This window comes from Vicugna pacos, chromosome 26, assembly GCF_048564905.1.
Source record: "Vicugna pacos chromosome 26, VicPac4, whole genome shotgun sequence".
Taxonomy (NCBI): domain Eukaryota; kingdom Metazoa; phylum Chordata; class Mammalia; order Artiodactyla; family Camelidae; genus Vicugna; species Vicugna pacos.
This window is the reverse complement of record NC_133012.1, coordinates 20,091,109-20,109,137: the sequence shown is the minus strand read 5'-3', so window position 1 is coordinate 20,109,137 and position 18,029 is coordinate 20,091,109. Positions and strand designations below refer to the sequence as shown.

Genomic DNA, 18,029 nt, shown 5'->3' with positions numbered 1-18,029 from the left:
TTCCTAAGAGTCACAGCAGTCTTCAGTGGGAGAAGAGAGTCCAGAATGGCCTCAAACCACTCAAAATACAAGCTGGGGTTCTTCGGCTTATGAATGGAAAGGAAATAATAGTAGGGTCTGAGTTAAATATTTATGTGGACGGACAAATGCCAACAGCCTAAGTGAGGCTATAAAAAGATGCCCTGCGGAGGTGTGGGGACAGACAGGGAGGAAATGTCCTGAGGCCATCTGAGGTCTCCAGTGACAGGGACAACACTGCCTGTGTTGGCCGCTCGGTGGCCCAGGAACTCCTGTGACAGCAATGTCCTGAGAGGCGCCGTCTGCTGCGGCCCCCGCACACTCCCCTTCCTCCAGACTGGCCACGTGCAGCGGAGCAGAGGAGCCAGACAGGATGGTGGAGGAGTCTTCGGCCCCACTGTGCTGGGAAGAGAACTCACCAGCCAAGGGCCAGGTGAGTGAGGCTCAGCAGTAAGAACCACCCGAGAGGGGCCAAGTGCTCAGCTGCACAAAGAGGAATCCACTCACGTTCTGGTCTATCCAAAAAAACATGGACAGAATGGGTGGAGGAAAAGGCATCTCAGTGGAGAGTTCCAGTAAGGAAACAACCTTGAGCGGGTGTGTCAGCCTCCAACAGCTGTCATCACAAATTGCCACACACCGGGCGGCTTACTGCTGCAGAGATGATTTGATCACAATTCTGGAGGCCAGAAATTCACAATCAAGACGTCAGCAGGGCTGCATTCCTTTCCAAGGCTCTAGGGAGAACCTCCCCTTGCTTCTTCCAGCTTCTGGGGGTTCCAGGTGTTCTTGGCTGGTGGCTGCATCACTCCGATCTCTGCCTCCTTCCTCACACAGCCTCCTCCTCTGTCGGTGTGTCTCCTCCTGTCATTGGATTGGCCCAGCTGCATAATCCAGGATGATCTCGTCTCGAGATCCTTCAGTTAATTCCATCTGCCAAGACCCCTTTTCCCAAGTAAGGTCACACGCACAGTTTCCGGGGTCAGGATGTGCACATTTCTTTTCGGGGCAGTGGGAACAGGGACCACAATTCAACCTACTACAGAGAACACCTAACTGCAGCCTGTTAAGTGCCTACTTGACACAGGAGACATGATGACATTGTGTGCCAATGCATCAAGCCAGCCTCAACTAGTGGGTGTGTTTTAAAAAAAGAAAAAGCAAAAACAACTTACTTCTCTTCAGAAATAAGGAATATCTGTTTTAATTTCATGCTTTAAATACATATAGGCAATGTTATCTTGTTCTTCAAAAATACAATCCTACAGAACCTACAAGCCTTGGTTTCCTTGTCTGCAAAATGGAAGGAATGACAGGATCGACCCCATAGTGGGGATTATGGGAGTGAATGCATCATCTTGCATAGGGGACTATCTGACACTTTGTAAATGTCAGTTTTATTATTATCATTATCATTATTCTTACCTCTTCAATGCTCCGAAACTATCATCTCTCCTTTCCTTACACCTGCACCCGCATCCCTGCTAATCCAGCAGGCCAAGGGGCTAATAAGCCCGATTTCTTGTTTCTTTGGGGGAGGCTAATTGCAAAGCCCCTCCAGGATACAAATCTAAAACACAATAGACATAGCAAGCCTAGAAAAATACACCGTTTGCCATGAGACCTTGAGATATACGACAGGTCACATGAAGTGAGTATATGGTTTACTTAACTACTTCTGTTTATTTCTACCCCATCTTGCTTCAGAAGGGACTCATTGAAATAGATATATTCAAATATGGCATACACGATTACATTTAAAATATGTGAACAAAATTAAGTAAATGAGGGGAAAAGAACAAAAAGAAATAAGATTTGAGAGATATCTAAAAAGCTAAAATGAAGCAACAAGTAGTATTAGTAAAAAGAAAAAAAATTATGCTGCAATATTTTGTACACTTGTTAGAAGCAGCCACAATCTGGCTCTAAGCTCTCGAGCACGTGATACAAAGGTAAAGGCTGACCTGCTAAATTATTCATCGTGTCCTTAAGATTAAAGATGAGCAGGTAGGGAGAAGAGGAAACAGACATTTGCTCAGAAGAACTGCAATATTCCTGGTAGTGGGAGAGAAATCTCTCTCTGGGGCCGTCTTAAAGAAAGCATGACATATTAGTTGCTTTTCTAGATTATAACTAAATGTTTCCAGGTGTTCTTTATTTTCGCATCCAATGTCTTCCTGATTCACCCCTAAGAGGTAGGATTCATTGGACTGAGAGTTCTGAGGTGGATGACAGTAAGGAAGTCTGTACGTATAAACGCCGAGGAGGAGGTTGTAAATGATGGAAGACTTCTTTATTTTAGGACAAACAGGCACACAAACAGGATTTCATGATAATAGTGGGGGAAAAAAATTGGACAAAAACAGAAGTTTTCTTTACGCAGAGAAGAAAATCAGTATGCTCCATTCCCAGTAGAAAGTCCTAGAGTTGCCACGTCCTCTAATCCCAGAAAACCAGGAGATCAAGAAAGGAATTTAGAGGAGGAAGAGGGTAGGAGTCACCGAACAGAAACACAGCAGAAAGCTTCCCCTATTCATCCACAATACCGAAGCCTTAAATCAGGGTCGAGGCTACAGTCTGAGATGATGATGCGTCTTTCTTACGTGACAATTTGATATTTTCATGATCATTTTTGTTTGGTTGGCTTTTGTAATTAATAAGCAAAGTTTGAACACAAAGAACAACTTTTACTTGTGGTGATCCATGTGCACCTGCTTTTAGTAAGGATCTCTCTGTCTCTCATACATGCGCGCACACACACACACACACACACACACACACACACAGAGGCCTCCACGCACTTACCTTGTTAAGCCACTTGAGCCCTGGTATCGTATTGGAGTTGATCTGTTCCTCCAGCCACGGGCGCATCCGCATCCTTTCCACTGGCATGGTGCCCTTCTGCAGGAGAGAAACACACTGTTAGGCATTGCTGCCACTGACTGTCAGTTCTGCTGTGTGAAGTTTGACACCGCTGCCTGACCCTCTTCTATTTTCCCCTTCCTCAAAACCACACGGTTTATGTGTACACAGGAGGAGGGGGCTATGGAGCGTATTAGGGTCTTTGCCCTCAAGCCCCCAGCCCCTGCTTGAGTGCTCCATCCATTCCCGAGGGGTTGTCTCTCTGTGGACCAAGCCTGCTCTCAGCTCAGAGGGTCCCCTGACACAGGAGGTGGGCCCAGACACCTCTGAGCGGCCGTGCCTGAGGCTAGATCTTACTCCTCCCAACCTGGCTGGGTTTACAGCAGATACCTTCAGTGGGTCTGGCATTCAGAGGACCAGGATTTTAGATGCCTTCGGTGTTATCCTTCCAAGAGCCCAGGGTGGACACAGGAGACAAGCGTTGTGGGAAAGAGTTACGATAACCAATTCACTCTGAAGCCCCAAAGCCCTGAAGCAAGCAGTTCACGCGGTTCCAAGATCTTTCAGCAGCTAGCCCATCCCTCTGGATGTACCGTCTCCCTGCAGAGCATGCCAGCCTCTTGCTCTGACTTCAGCTTTGCTTTTACGTGAAAAAAAGTGCTTCCTCGAGAATCTTGCTTCACTGCCACCCTCCCCTTCTGACCTGAGGTCACCTTTCCTCTACCAGCCCACATAACGCCTCTCCCCCCTCCTTCCAGACACACTTCCAGATAGTCTTTCCCTCGTCCACCTAAAGATACCCAGCGGGATCGCTAACAAAGCGCTGTCATCCTAGTCACATGGGCATTTAGATTCAGTGAAGGGCTCAAAAGCACAGGCAAGGCCGACTCAAGTCCCCATCCTGCAGGGCTTCGTGGACAGTGTGACACGATCCTGTTTTCAACCCTTAGCTGCCTCATCTTTCTTTTACTCATTTCCTCCTCCAAAAATGAGCTCTGAGAATTCTATTCAGAGGGCTTTGGGCTGAGAGGAGATGATCAACGTCTCAGTAACTCTATTTTCCAGCTCGAAAAGGGCTGGAAATCTCCTCTACACCCTGGCCCCAGCTCACGCCAGAGTGAGAGCATCACTCCGTGATCCACCGGGGGCCTCACCCGCTGCCTACAGAACCTGATACGATTCTAACACTAAATTCTAGCACCTGCCTTTCCCCTGGACTCCTCCCCGAGTCTGACCCACCCTCTGGCACAGGCACTGCCTGCTCCTTGCTCTCCTCCTCTTTCCAAGCTTGGTCAATCCGTATCTGTATTCATTCTCCAAGACCCAGCCTTCGCCCGCCTTCTCCACAAGGCCTTTCCAGATGCTCCAGCTGAGGGAATCCTTCCTCCTTCAACTCCCACGATCCTCATGGATCTTGTACTGCTGTTTTAAAAATCAAACATTGCTTTAGGGCAGCTATTATCATGTTGTCTGTATCTCATCTAACCCTTACCTTAAATGTAAACTTTTTAGCTGTGCACACCCCCTCTTCCGAACCAAACTGCAAAATCACAAGACCAGGAACCCCACCTCTTAGGGGTCTTTTCATAATCCTGCGAGGCCCAAGTGCTGCCTCCCACCCGGGGGTGTGCGGCACAAGGGCCAGGCCGCTCTGAGGATCAGCCGAGATGGGGTCACCACTGCAGGCTGGCCTGTCCACCCATCTGGGGCTTCAGGAGTAACAGGAACCGCAGGGACCGTCCAAAAGGACCCAGAATGGCCACAGGGAGCCCCCAGCACAGCTGCTCTTCGTGGTTCTCAGGTTGCTCTCGTCACTCATTCCTTCATCCACCTGAAGAGCACCTATCGAGAGGGGTGCTCCGGGAACAGGAAGAGCTACAACATTCCTTGGCATCTGGGGACTCCCAGCCTAGCAGGAGACTGGGAAGAAGACAACTCACACACCGCACGAAGCGTCCTGTGTGCAGAATGACAAAAAGTTCTGGAGAGTTCTGGGAGCGTCGGGAAAAGCCGTCCACATTATCTCCCACTGGGTGACTGACCACGGCGAGGGCTCAGCCCAGCCACCGAAGTCAGAGCCTCCCTGTTGAGAAGATCTCCAGACACAGAGGGGCAGCCAAGTCCCGGGCAGCGAAGAAGGTAGAGAGGGGAGCGGAAGCGGGAGTCGGTACAGGAGTGAAGAGCTCTTCTGAGGGGACAGGACGACCAGCAGAGCAGCTGGGGACCCCGACCGCGGCGGCCCTGCCTGAACTTAGCGACGCGGAAACGCCAGGGGACGTGTGAGTGGCCCCACTTCCAACTCGTCATTATAATGATGTACCTCCTCCCGTATCTTTTTTCACAAACAACCCATTTGGGGGAGAAATGGTCACCTGAAATATTTCAAAAAGCCTTCTGTCTTTAAAACGAAAGCCTATCTGGGGAGATGCAAATCCATATTTGCAAAATAACATTCTCACTAAAATGTGTGTCTAACGCCCAAAGCAATTCTCGGGGTGTTCCCAGGCCCTTCCCAGACACGCACGGAGAGGTGAAAAATCTGCCATCCAATGCACGTTCTCAGCGAAGGTCGGACAGGTGACATTCTGCCTTCTTACTTCAGCTTTCATACTATAAATACGTGTCCTTTTCAGTCTACCTAGTGCAACATCGTTCGCATTTTCTTGCTTTTTGCTGGTGATTTTGCTGTTCAAAATGGCCCCTGAGAGTGGTCTGTCTGACGCACTGTCTAGCATCCCTAAACCTAAAGCTGCAGTGAGATTTATGGAGAAAATACCTGTTTTGGAGAAACTTCCTTCGGGCATGAATTATAGTGTTGTGGGCTGTGAGTTCAACATCACTGAATCTACAATACATATTAAATATGGAGTCTTTAAACAGAAACACACAAAACAAGATGATCTATCGACTGGTTGATGAAAATGTTGCCATCAGAGGCTCAGGAACCCAATGTCTTTAGAAGAAGAGGGAAATTTGGTCACTGACACACACAGAGCGACTGAGATGTGAGGACACAGACCCAGGGGGCAGGTGGCCATGTGAAGACAGGCAGAGATCTGCGTGATGCAGCCCCCAAGCCAAAGACTGCCTGGAACCACCAGAAGCTGGAAGAGGCAAGGATCCATCGTCCCCTCGAGGCTTGAGCGGGAGAAGAGCCCTACAAACGCTTCAGTTTGGGACTTCGAGCTTCCAGAACTGTGAGAGAATACACTTCTGTTGTCACACAGTTTGTGGTACTTGGTTACGGCAGCCCCAGGAAACAGAAGATGCTCTGAGTCAGAAGACAGGGCTCCCACCCCGTCTACAGGTAAAGGAAGGTGCCTTGAGGCAGTGAGGAGCAAGATCCCTGGGCAGGAGGACCAGCTACAGAAGGCAGGCAGCGCAGGGAGGATGCCAAAGACGCGCTGACCTGACCCTGCAGGCCTGGAAAACCACGCCTAGGGTTTTGGTCGTTGTCCCAAGACTGAAGAGAAAACGGGAGATGTTTACCAGTGAGGGATATGATCAGTGCTGTTCACAGTAAAGATAATAAGGGCTGATGACAAAATCTAGACCTGAGCTTCACCTTCAGCAACGTGCACACACATCCTGATTCAGCAGGTCTAGGTGAGCCCCGTGATTCTCTCATAAGCTCCAAGGTCCTTGGACCACACTCTGAAGAGCAAGGCTAGAGATTATCTTTCAGTTTTAATTACGACTCCCCCGGCTCTTCTGCGACTTGCTACAAAGTCTGGTCATCCTGGCAGACAGAGCTCCTCCGGCAGCCTCAGTGTGTCAGATTCTGCTGCACCATCTACCAGTGGGTCCCTCCCTTATTTACATACGGTGTCTTTCTAACAAGGATGCAGCTCAGCCAAGCCTCAACGTTTATCGCCCATGTAGCCAAAATACTATGGAAATCACATAGGTAGAAATTCTAAATCTTTCATCAGGACTGTCATTAATTATAAGCAGAAGTTCAGGAAGAGCAAATAGAGCAAGAATCTGATCCGGGGAGGGAAAACTCTATTATAAAGGACTTCACTGATTTCAGGTCTTATGGTGTTTAAAAAAAAAAAAAAAAGCTAGGCCATCCCCTATGACACACAATGAAAGCTAACCCTTTTTAATGAAGGCACTTCCTCTTTCTTACTTGATTTTACAGCCTGGCCCCATCTCCCACACACTGAACAGGTAATGAGTTACCCGTGGTCTTGCCACATGACCCAGAAGGAAAAGGTTATAGTTTGACGTAGATCTCTCATGACTATCAAGAGGTTGAGTATGCATCCTTACTTTTGTGAAAGAAAGGGAAGGTGGAATTCTACACTGAGCCTTGCGCCAGAAACTCACACATGTGGATGTGTTTTCTAACTTCCAACAGTGAAATTCAAGGTGATGGGCTGGTCTTCCTTCTTTAAGGCAAGTTTCCCATGGGCACCAACACCCAGGCCACATGAAACTTGAACAGAGTTGCAGAAGGCGTAGAACTGGGTAGAGAAAACAAAAGGGTGCTATTTTTCCCAAGAGAATCAAAATACACCAGAAACTGGGACACTTGTGTTCCAGTCCTGGCTTTGTCGTTTACCACCGTGTGTCCCCGGGCCAGTCACTCGCTCTCTGTGGTCGGCACTCTGATCATCTAGAAAAAGGATAGGGTTCACAAAGATAGTTTTGGAGGTTATCCGTGATTTTCGGAATCCTTTTGTAACATGAAGGCTCATAATCTGGTGCGTCTTTTTTGTAAGCTTCTATCCTTGTACTCCGTGCTGCTTTTAAAAGTAAAACGCTTAAGTTTGATGGTTCTATCAACCTAAAATATGAAGCATCTACGCTGAAGCCTGACGAAAGGCACTTCTGAAAAGCAGCTATCATTACATCTTTGAGATCTGGGGTTGGGATCGTCTTCAAAACCAGAGCATCAGGCTATAAATCAACTCAGCACATGGCGAGTATTTAGAATGTCCCTGGCACAGGGCTGCTGTGTGAAGGCCCAGGAGCTGTTCACTGCGACTCAGAGGACGTAGAATCATGTCCCCCACAAAGCTGACAGTGCTAACTATGGTCCCGATTAGTGCCATTAACAGTGACCCTGAATCTTTACCTAAATAACTGAGGTTTAGATCTTGGAAAAGTAATAGCAATGACCAGCACTTACTGAGCACTTACTATGTGCCCAATGTTAAAGCCAGGGTTTTCTCTGAGTTTCCCATTTAACTCTTACAAGCCTAGGAGGTGGGGACTTTATGACCCTGTATTACCAATGAGGGGATAGATTGGGGAACTGCTCAGACGAAACCTGCTGGTCAGTAGGGGAGCCCAGACTCTTGTTCAGGTCTGTCGGCAGTGCCCAGGCTCCTAAGCCGTAATGTCTGCCTTCGTCTCACTTCAGAAAGCACCCAGTGAGGATGGTCGTTTAACCATTCTACTTACGGAGACTTTCCCAACTCCTCTCTGTTTTGCATACCACTGACATATTAATCTTTCTAAAATACCACTTAAGTCATGTTAATGTTCTGTTCTAGAGACTTCTAAGTGTCCCTGCTGGATTTTAGATAATAAAATCTTTGGCCGAGAGCAGGGTGCTTCTGCTAATGGCACAGCAGGTAATTCAGACCCAACTCTCACGGTGAATAACTAAGAAATCTGGACAAAGTGTGCTTTTTCAAAATATGTTTAAAAACATCAGAGAACTAAGAAGGCAGTAAAGAATTAGAAGGGCAAGATCTGGGAGAAGAAAGAATCCCATAAAGGGAAGCCTGGTGTTTGGGGCAGCTCTTCTCCTAGCCTAGGGCATCTGCTGCAGCCAGAGGAGGAGGCTGCAGGTCATCGCAGCTGCGCAGAGCTTTTGACACAGTCAGTGACCAGGGGGATAAGAACTGAAGATCAGGACCCAACTAGGAAAAGGGAGTCCTGCAAACTGTCCTCTCCATGTGCAAGCTTTTAAGGGATAACACTCCGTGGAAATAGACTAATTTCAAAGACTGAAGCCCAGCTTTGAATCATCTCAATCCCTGATCAAATTAAAATGATCTGGAACTACCAGAAGTCAATGTAAACCATATCCTGAGGAAAGATAACATTATCCTAAGATTCATATTCTCTCTGGCGTTTCTCATTTACAAGGGCCACCATTCAATCAATATAGCTAGGAATATGAGGATAAAAGACAGCAAAATGGAAAACCAAGGGTAATAATGGACAATAGATATGGACCCATAGGGATATATACACAGATTTTATACAGATATTATGACTACACAGATATACAAATGAATATGCAAATGTTTTCAGACATAGTCTTTAAAATAACTATGCCTAATATGTTCAAGGAAATAAAAGACAAGACGGAAAATTTTTGTCAGAGAACTGGAAGCTATAAAACAACTGAAATTCTAGAACTAAAGGGTAAATAATGAAAATTAAGAACTCAATGGATGGGTTTATCAATAGATTAGACACCACTGGGGAAAAATGTGAACCAGAAGACAGGTGAGAAGAAAATATGCAGAATGAAGTGCTGAGACAAAAGAGTGTAACGAAAGACCTAAAATCCATAGACAGTATTTTAGACCTAAAAAAATGTTTTAAATATGAGTAATTGGAAGTTCCACAAAGACAAGAGAAAGAATGAGGCGGAAGCAATTTGAAGAGACAGTATCAATTATCATCCTACCACAGACTTAATATAAATAAAACTACAAATAAACCTACTCCCAGGCATACTGCAGTACACTTGATGAAAACCAAAAACGCAGAGAAAAACCTTAAAAACAGCCAGGGGAAAACTGGCTCATTACTTTCAAAAATGAAGAACAAAACCCACAAAACCCAGAAGCCTGACAATGACTATTCAACAGAAACAATGGAAAACAGAAGACTATGGAAGGATGTCTTTCAAGTAACCAAAGAAGATCATTGCTATTTTAAAATGTTATGTACAGGGCAAATTTCCTTTCAGACTGAAGAAGAAACAAAGGCATCCTCACTCAAAGGAAAACGCAGAGAACTGTCAGCAGCCCCACAGCTCATCAGTCCCCAGTTACAGCGTCCCAGGAGATAGGTCACAGCCGGGCAAGAGGAAAGGCAGGAGAACGGGAACTAAGTGGCTGAGCACGGGGCTTAACTTTGAGGCTGTGGCACAGAGACCGACCACAGCAGTGCTCAGCCCCATCCCTTTTGTAGCTGCATCATTTGTTTTAAATGTACCTGTGAGGGCTCTTGTCACCTAACAGCTCTCTCTACGTAGCCACATGCCACCTTTCTTACTAACCTACATAAATGTTATGCTCCCAACAAAAACCAGCTCAAATCTGTTTTCATCCATTAAACCTTCTCCCACAACCTTAACCACTGGACTCTCTTCTCCCATGATGTACTGTCTGCAGTTCCCAGTCATCCAGGGCACCGACAAGCATTTACTAAACACGTATCATGACAAGGATCTGTGCTAAGGGCTATGGAAGATTCAAAGGTGTGTAAGGCATGATCACTCCCCTCAAGGAATTAAGTTAACTAGGGGCTTGAGACATAAATCTTATACAGCTGACTAGTAATACTCTAATTATAATAATAAAAGACTGCAGTAGAGATCAGAAGGCAGGGTATGATGAATTGCCAACTAGGTGAACTCATTCATAAATCATTATTAGATGGGTTCATAAGCGAAAGCTTTATGATAAAGGAAGAGCTTATAGGACGGGGGAGGAATCGCTCAGGCAGAGGGAAGGCTGCAAGCAAGTCAGGCAGCCTTTGGAGGTCGGTGTGAATGGCCAAAGCAGAACTGAGGGAGGCACATCTGCTGTTGGGGGCAGAGCAAGTGACTTAGGTACCAACATGGGGGAAGCTTCGTAAGAGTCAGTCAGCATCTGAGAAGCATGGACCGGATACTTTACGTATGTCATCGCTCACCCTCACCGTAGCCCTCATCAGTTAAATATTATTATCCCCATTTTAGAGATGAGGGAAAATACAGCTTGAAAGGGTAACTTTAGAAAAAGAATAAAAACAAAGAAAAAAGTGTACAAGTCACACAAGCCCCCAGATAGGGAACCCAGATTTGAGCCCAGGTCTTTCTGGAGGGTCTCGAATGCTCAGCTAGACACTCAGAGTGTTTACAGGAGCTACTGAAAACTTCTGAATGGCCATGTTGCATTGTGAACCAAGCAGCATTCTAGCCGGAGCAAATGGAGACAAGGAGATAAGCTAGAGGCTACTGCTCTGGTCCAGGATGGTGGCTATGGGAACGCAAAGGAAAAGTGCGCGCGCGCGCGCGCGCGCGCACACACACACACACACACACACACACACACACACACACACACAAAGTGGCAATTCACTTGCAGGGCTCTAGCAGCAATTTTTAGTGGTAATTTTTCCCGGGCATACAGTAATCCTTCCAAAAAATATAAGTTCCTCTTACATGACATTCTACACTCCTCATACTGACTTTTGTGTATCTTTTAGAAAAAATAAGAATTTCAGCTCAAAGTTACATGAACTGAGAGGAAGCTGGAGCTGAAAATTGAAAAACATCATCACCATCATCTGTATCCCCATCACATGGTCCTTACAGAGAACTGGACCCTAGGCCAAGGGCTTTTCATGCACTATTTCATTCCGTCTTCAAACAAACTATACGAGGTAGAGTATCTTATCTCCATCTTACAGATGAGGACTTCCCCAGCTGCAGAGCTATCACGTGGAAAAGCTAGGATTCAAATCCAGATCCTCCTGACTCCGAACAACATGTCAGAAACCTCTCAGCCAGTGTTTTATAAATGTCCGGTAGCAACCCATTAAAGGGTCATGAAATCAATTTATTGGATAAGATCGGCATTACAGGACGAAGATCGGCACTTTAACAACCAAGAATACAGAATAGAAACTATCAGAGTGCTGCTTCCCTGTTTCGTCCACAGATGTGTGTGGGCATGTGGGTGGTGGGGGAGGCGGCGGTAATGGTGGGAAGCAGGAAACAGGAGAGAAGGCTACAGGAAGACAGGAAATGGCAAAGCCTTAAGATGGTCCTGGCTCCTGAGAGACAGAAGTGAAATGCACAAGAGAAGTTTAACAGTATGTGCTTGGCATGAAAATACCATGTTTGGGGCTAAGATGACACGGCTCTGTACATTAGGGAGGGGGTTTGAGACCTACTCACTGGCTATACTTAATACTTCTCTGCCTACAATCTTCAAATCACTCTGCAGCCTCTGGTGCGGCTGTAGGCTGAAGTCAACAGTTAACAGTCAGGAAATCAGACATTCATTTGGAAGGGAGGTCCGGGACACAGGAAAAAGCTTGCCTCTCAGTGTACATGTTATCCACACCAAGGCAAAAGCAATTTTAAAGTTTTATTAAACTTCAGAAGTGGCAGTAAGAAATGGAAACCAATTTATGCTCCCCATTGTACCATGGATGTAACTGCACACATTTACTGTTTTGTTTCATTGAACTTTGAGAAGATGCACGTCATTCATTTCAGAATGTTGGTCTCTAGCCTGGTGTTTCTCAAGGTTTTAAGCAATTCAACCGTGAATTCTCCTAGTATGTGGATTTTTCAGGAACCCAACCTTGAAGGATGTAACAGGATTGTTGTAAATAGCTACTCTCAATATATCATAATCCACAGTTATAATTCGCTTGCTATACTTTCTATTCACCTACCAGCATCCCCAAACTGCCTGCGTAACCTTATTATCTGGGGTATCAAAAAAAAAAAAAAGGTTCCCTGGCCTCATGCTAGAAATACTGAATGAGAATTTCCAGGGCTTAAGAACCAGGAATTTTTCTTTATTATCCTAGGGTAATTCTGATAGGCAGCTGAGTCTGGGTATCACTGCCATTTGGTACCATTGGCCTTCCACATCTCAGATGTTTAACAGACATCTCCAGTTGAGTCACGGGAAAATGAGGTGGCCAGTAGTGAATAGAGTTCATCATGAATGGAATGTAAATGCATGTGAAACTAAAATGCTAAATGCCTTTCAATACCACAGAACAAATTTCCCATGCTAAGAGTCATCCAAACTATACTTCTGCATGTTTGCCATTCTACCCACAATTTTCTTATTAGGCATGTTTTCTATACCCTTTTGGAAGACATTACCGCAGCCACTTTACAAAAATTTCCCTGTCTCTGACCGCAAACTACCCTGGTACCTGAAACAGTGTGATTTAGCCTCTGAATCACACCTGTAAGCTGATAGAGAAGTTGACTTACGGCCTCCACATGTGTGCTCGAAAGACACCAAAGTATCTGTTTTTCAGTACTGCAGGTGACCAACAGTCATTCTAGAAAACAGTTCTCAGTGCAGCCTACAGAGAACAGAAGTCCTCTATCCAGGGGGTAAGCCTTGAAAATATATGGAATGTGTGACATCTGTACAGATGTGTGCTTTTCCAAGAGAGGGTCCATCCCCGCCCTACAGACTCCGCTTCCTGCTCCCTCCCCCAGAAGCCTCGCTCTCTGCCAGCCACTTCACTACAAACGGGCCTCACCACCGCCTCCCTCTTCTTGTTTGCTCATGTGGCAAAAATTCAGGACTGGGCTGAAAAATACCCAGTCATAACAACACCACCATTATAGATGCATGGTTTATCACCTCACTGGAGCTTTCAAAAAGTCTCTGCAGGTTTTTTTTCCCCCCTCGTCAGTTCCCGTTCCCCACAGGAGCACTTTCGGATTTTTTCATCCTCAGCCTCCATGATTCACTTCCACACTCATCAGCCCCAACAAGTGGCTGTGCCTCCAGCATCAGAGAGAGAAGCAGAGGCCACCAGACTCTTCTTCCTGAATTTCTCACTCCTTTCCCTCTGCAAAATTATCTGTGATTCCTTTTTATTCTTTCTTCAGACCAGGTAGGTGGTAACGTCGCTCTCTGGAACAGGGAGTGTGGAAGGTTTAAGAGGAGAAATACTGAGACCGGTTTCGGGTCTACTGAATTTGAGGTCACCTTTGGGATATCCCGAGAGATGCTGGGTGGGCAATTCGATACACGAAGCTGGAGCTCAGGAGAAAGGTCGAGTCTGGAAACAGGCTCCCCTTTACAGACCGTTCAAATGCCATGTCTTCCACGAATCCCTTCCCGGCCAGTTCAAAACTGCCTTTGAAATTCATAAAACACACTGCCTCTAACGTGCGTCTTATGCTGCATTTTACATGCCTTGCTTCGCTGAGACAAACCTCTGCTAACATTGCTGCATACGTTAACATGTAGAACTATCAGGTCTTGAACTCTGCACCCAGGAAGTAGCCAATAAATGTAGACCAGCCCCATCCAGCACAACATTGGACATGTTCTATATCCACACAGTCCAACAAGGTGGCTACATGTGGCTACTGAACCCCTGAATTGTGGCTGGTGTGAACGAGGAACCATTTCTCCCCAAAGACATAGTTTCAAGGCCCGTTCCAGTCTTTTCCAAATCACAGTGAGTGGTTGGGGCATCTGGTAAAAACAATGTACCTGCACAGGATACCCATGAGGGGTTCCTGAGAAGGCAGGGCGCCCACCTGAGCCTGAGAGTATTCTATCTTGTGTTTTCAGTCAGGTCGGTTTGAAAAGGCCTGACTCACCCCTGCAAGCGGAATCACCTTAGGGAAAGCAACCTGTTGGTAAGTGAGGGAGCTCCTGTGAGTCATGGACCTGCAAGCCTTGGAAACAGGGCATGCGCATAATACCCCACGCCACACCACGTGACACTAACACTGGCTCATGAGGATTAAGTGTCAGGCAAGTTCTAAGCTGGCCAGGATTCACAACGCCCCTATAAGGTAGGTGCTACTAAAAATCCCCATTTGATAGATGAAGAAACTGAGGCACGTAAGGGTAAGTAACTCGCCTGAGCTCGCAGCAGGTGGTACAGCTCAGATTTAAAAAGAAGGAGTCTTAGGCCCTGACTTAGCCTGTGAACTATAAGGCCCATCTTGGGTCCACGGAGAGAGGCGCTGTGACCCCGGTGCCTCCCAGTCTGACCCGGCGCCCGCCTGGGAGCCCGTGCTGGCTGGCGGCTGGCGAGCACCACTCAGGCTGCACTAGCGGGGCCCGAGGAAGAGAAAGCGGCTCCCCAACCACCTTACCCAGTCCCACCCCCTTTCATGACATTTCCTGCCCTTTTAGTACCTTCCTGCCCTTTTAGTACCTTCCTGGCTAGTGGAAATCAGCAAGACATACTGTGTATCCTGTCCAGCCAGAGCTTTATTTTTGTAATTTGTATTAGGAAAACAGTATTTCCCCATTCCCGCACTCCAAAATAAAGATATTTTCCACTCTCCACCCCTTCACCTCTAGCCCCTCTTTAAGAAGCAACAGGAAAGAATCAAAGAACTTCTTTTTCCCCTTGAGTCACTAGGCATATTTTCCAGTTGTTTCACTTTAGTTTCTGCCTCTGCCACGAAGCACGGTCACCTGGCCCGAGCACGGGCCACCTGGATCCCGGAGGAGTCTTACGAAAGCTGGGGAGGAGGCAAGTGCATCCTGCCCTGGGCCAGCCTGTTACTGATTAACCTGGAGAACTATTTCAGGCACACAAGCCCCACAGGCGCCAACATCTCAGCATCAATTTCGCATGAATACTTTGGGAAGGCACTAAAACCCACTAAAGTGCTGGGCATCATGGGTATCTGTCAATTCCCACCCCCTTCAGGGTCTGTGAAGGCCAGTCACTTGCCTGTGAAGCTTTCTGGCTTCCCCCTCATTCTTAGCTTCAGGACCTCTAAGGAGTACCCATCTCCCAGGTGCACAAACTCCATCTCAACCAGCTTCAACCTCTCAGCGCCCTGTGTGTCCTCCACACTCGACACCAGTTCACTTCCCTCTTGGAATGAAGGGGCCAGTGTTTGTTTGTTTGTTTGTTTGTTTGTTTTATGGAGGTACCAGGCATCGAACCCAGGACCTCGGGCATGCAAAGTATGCACGCTACCACTGAGATCCTCCCTCGGCCCAAGGGGCCAGTTTTACATCTACCCTTCCAAAACTCCTCTTCCTGCCCTGTGCAGATTCAGTTAGTAGCACAAGGGTCATTTTGCTCACACTGATGTGACGGCCCTAAGAAATAGCTGAATGTGAACATCATCGAGCTTGTCTGACTTAATCTGAGCTGGAACTTCCTAGCAAGTGACTATGATCTCCACAGGACCTAGCACTGTCCTTATCTATCATCGGGTAGGGTGGTGGCCACGATGCAGGACATCCCTGGAGGTCTGACAGCCAGCATGACTCTGGGTGGGGCGGGGACCGGGGAAGGCCTCAGCGGTGCCTGTGTCCCCCACACCTGGGCAAGGAGTGAGTCTGTGGCCAGTCCAGTGCCATTTCCTTAACACCATAGCTTATAAGAGGCTAAGACTGGGTATTTATGACCTTAAACGAGAAATCAAAGTGCCATTAGTGATTAGGGCCACTCCCCACGGCACTGCTTCAGGAACTAAATGCAGAGGGTAGCAGAGCCAAGATCCCTATGCCTCAGTTTTCTCATCTGTAAAATGGGGATAACTTCCTTAGGGTTTGTGGTAAGGATTAAATAAGACATATAAAGTGCCCAGCCTACTATCTGACCAATAGTGGATATTTAATAATAGTTCCTGCAGACATAAATTTATGGCCAAGGATGTTTGATGGTGCATTATTTAAAACAGCAAAAAATCTAAATTGATCCAAATCCCAGATGGTAGGAAGATGTTTAAATAAAACATGGCAGGCTCAAATAATGGAATATTGTGACTACAGGAGAATATTTCATTTGTATGGGAAAGTACTCAAAATATACATGGTAATATAGTTAATAAACATAATTACATATTCTATGTATTTTTATATATTCTATATAAATAATATAGAAGTTAATATAGCTCAGAATATAACACAAGCTAATAAGTGAACAAAAGCAGGGTGTGCGGGTCGTTTTTCAACCATTGGGGCAATAAACTTGTAGGACATCCCCCTGGCTGCTGAGGCCCGGCACGGACAGTCACAGCTCACCCCATGCAAGCACTCCATGGTCCTCACAGACAGCCGGCCAGCACCGCCTAGTACGGGACTGACAAGGGGCACCAAGACACAGTTGTTTGGAACTGGACAACAAGGGGACAGGGCGGGGAGGGGCGAGGCCCCCCAACCCCAGGCGGCACCATATAAAGTTTCCTGAACAGTTGGAGTAATGGGCTGCATGCTTTATAGTACAGAGTGTTGAGGGGTGCAGTCCCCGCAGGACATCGTAAAGTCCCACGACAGCACGTGAGTGCCATCCATCCTGGGCTCTCTCCAAGCCCTGCTCTTCCAAGAGTCCTGACATCAGCGTGGTGCCCTAATTTTAGATTAGAAAATAAGACTATGGCAGCAGAGAACATTCTTCTTGAAACGAATGAGAGAGGTCCTTCTATCCTTCCTCCCTCCCTCCCTCCCTTTATGAAAGATGTGGTCCAAAAACTATTCTGAGCAAAGCAGAAGTACTGGAGTGAACTGTGTTCTCCCCCAAATTCATGTCCGCCCAGAACCTGTGAATATGACCTTATTTGGAAATAGGGTCTTTGCAGATGTAATCAAGTTACAGTGAGGTCCTACGGTGAGGTTTAGGATGGGCTCTAAATCCAATATGATCAGTGTCCTTGCAATAAGAGGGAAATCTGGACACAGAGGAGGAGGCGATATGAAGACAGAGGTAGAGATTGGAGTGATGCACCTACAAGCCAAAGAAAACCAAGGTTTGCCAGCAACCACCAGGATGGAGCAGAGACTTCTCCCCATGGAGCAGAGTCTCTCTCATGGCCCAGGAAGGAACCAATGCTGCCGACACCTTGACTTAGGACTTCTGGCCTCCAGAACTGCGAGACAATAAACTTCTGCCGTCTAAGCCACCAGTTTGTGGGAACTTATGGCTGCCCTAGCAGACTTACTATGGAGACATCAGAGAAGCAGGGCAGAAGCATCCCGATGTGGGGCATGAAGAGGGTGTCCATTTGGGTGGGAGGAGGCACGGGGTACTGAAGCCTACGTGGGGCAGGAGGGAGGCAGCAGCCGGGAGGGGGTGTCAGGGCCCAAGCAGAGGGAATGGGATCCTGTCCAGGAGGACAGCAGTCTGGTCCAGAGTGGAGGACGCCGTGGGGTGAAGTGAGGTGGGGCGGCCGTGGGGACATGAGATCAGATACATACAGGCAATTGAGCAAATTAACT

At 47.0% G+C, this 18,029-nt stretch overlaps 1 protein-coding gene across 4 annotated transcripts in view; it reads right to left on the bottom strand.

The window, feature by feature from the left end:
• The window catches only part of IRF2 (interferon regulatory factor 2), a 77,702-nt gene that overhangs the window by 34,841 nt on the left and 24,832 nt on the right, over positions 1–18,029 (bottom strand). For all 4 annotated transcript variants that reach the window (XM_072950476.1, XM_072950474.1, XM_072950473.1 and 1 more), the window contains one exon: positions 2,824–2,919. In XM_072950476.1, the coding sequence (XP_072806577.1) occupies positions 2,824–2,910 (87 nt within the window). In that variant the 5' untranslated portion in view covers positions 2,911–2,919. The remainder of the gene's footprint in view (positions 1–2,823; positions 2,920–18,029) is intronic.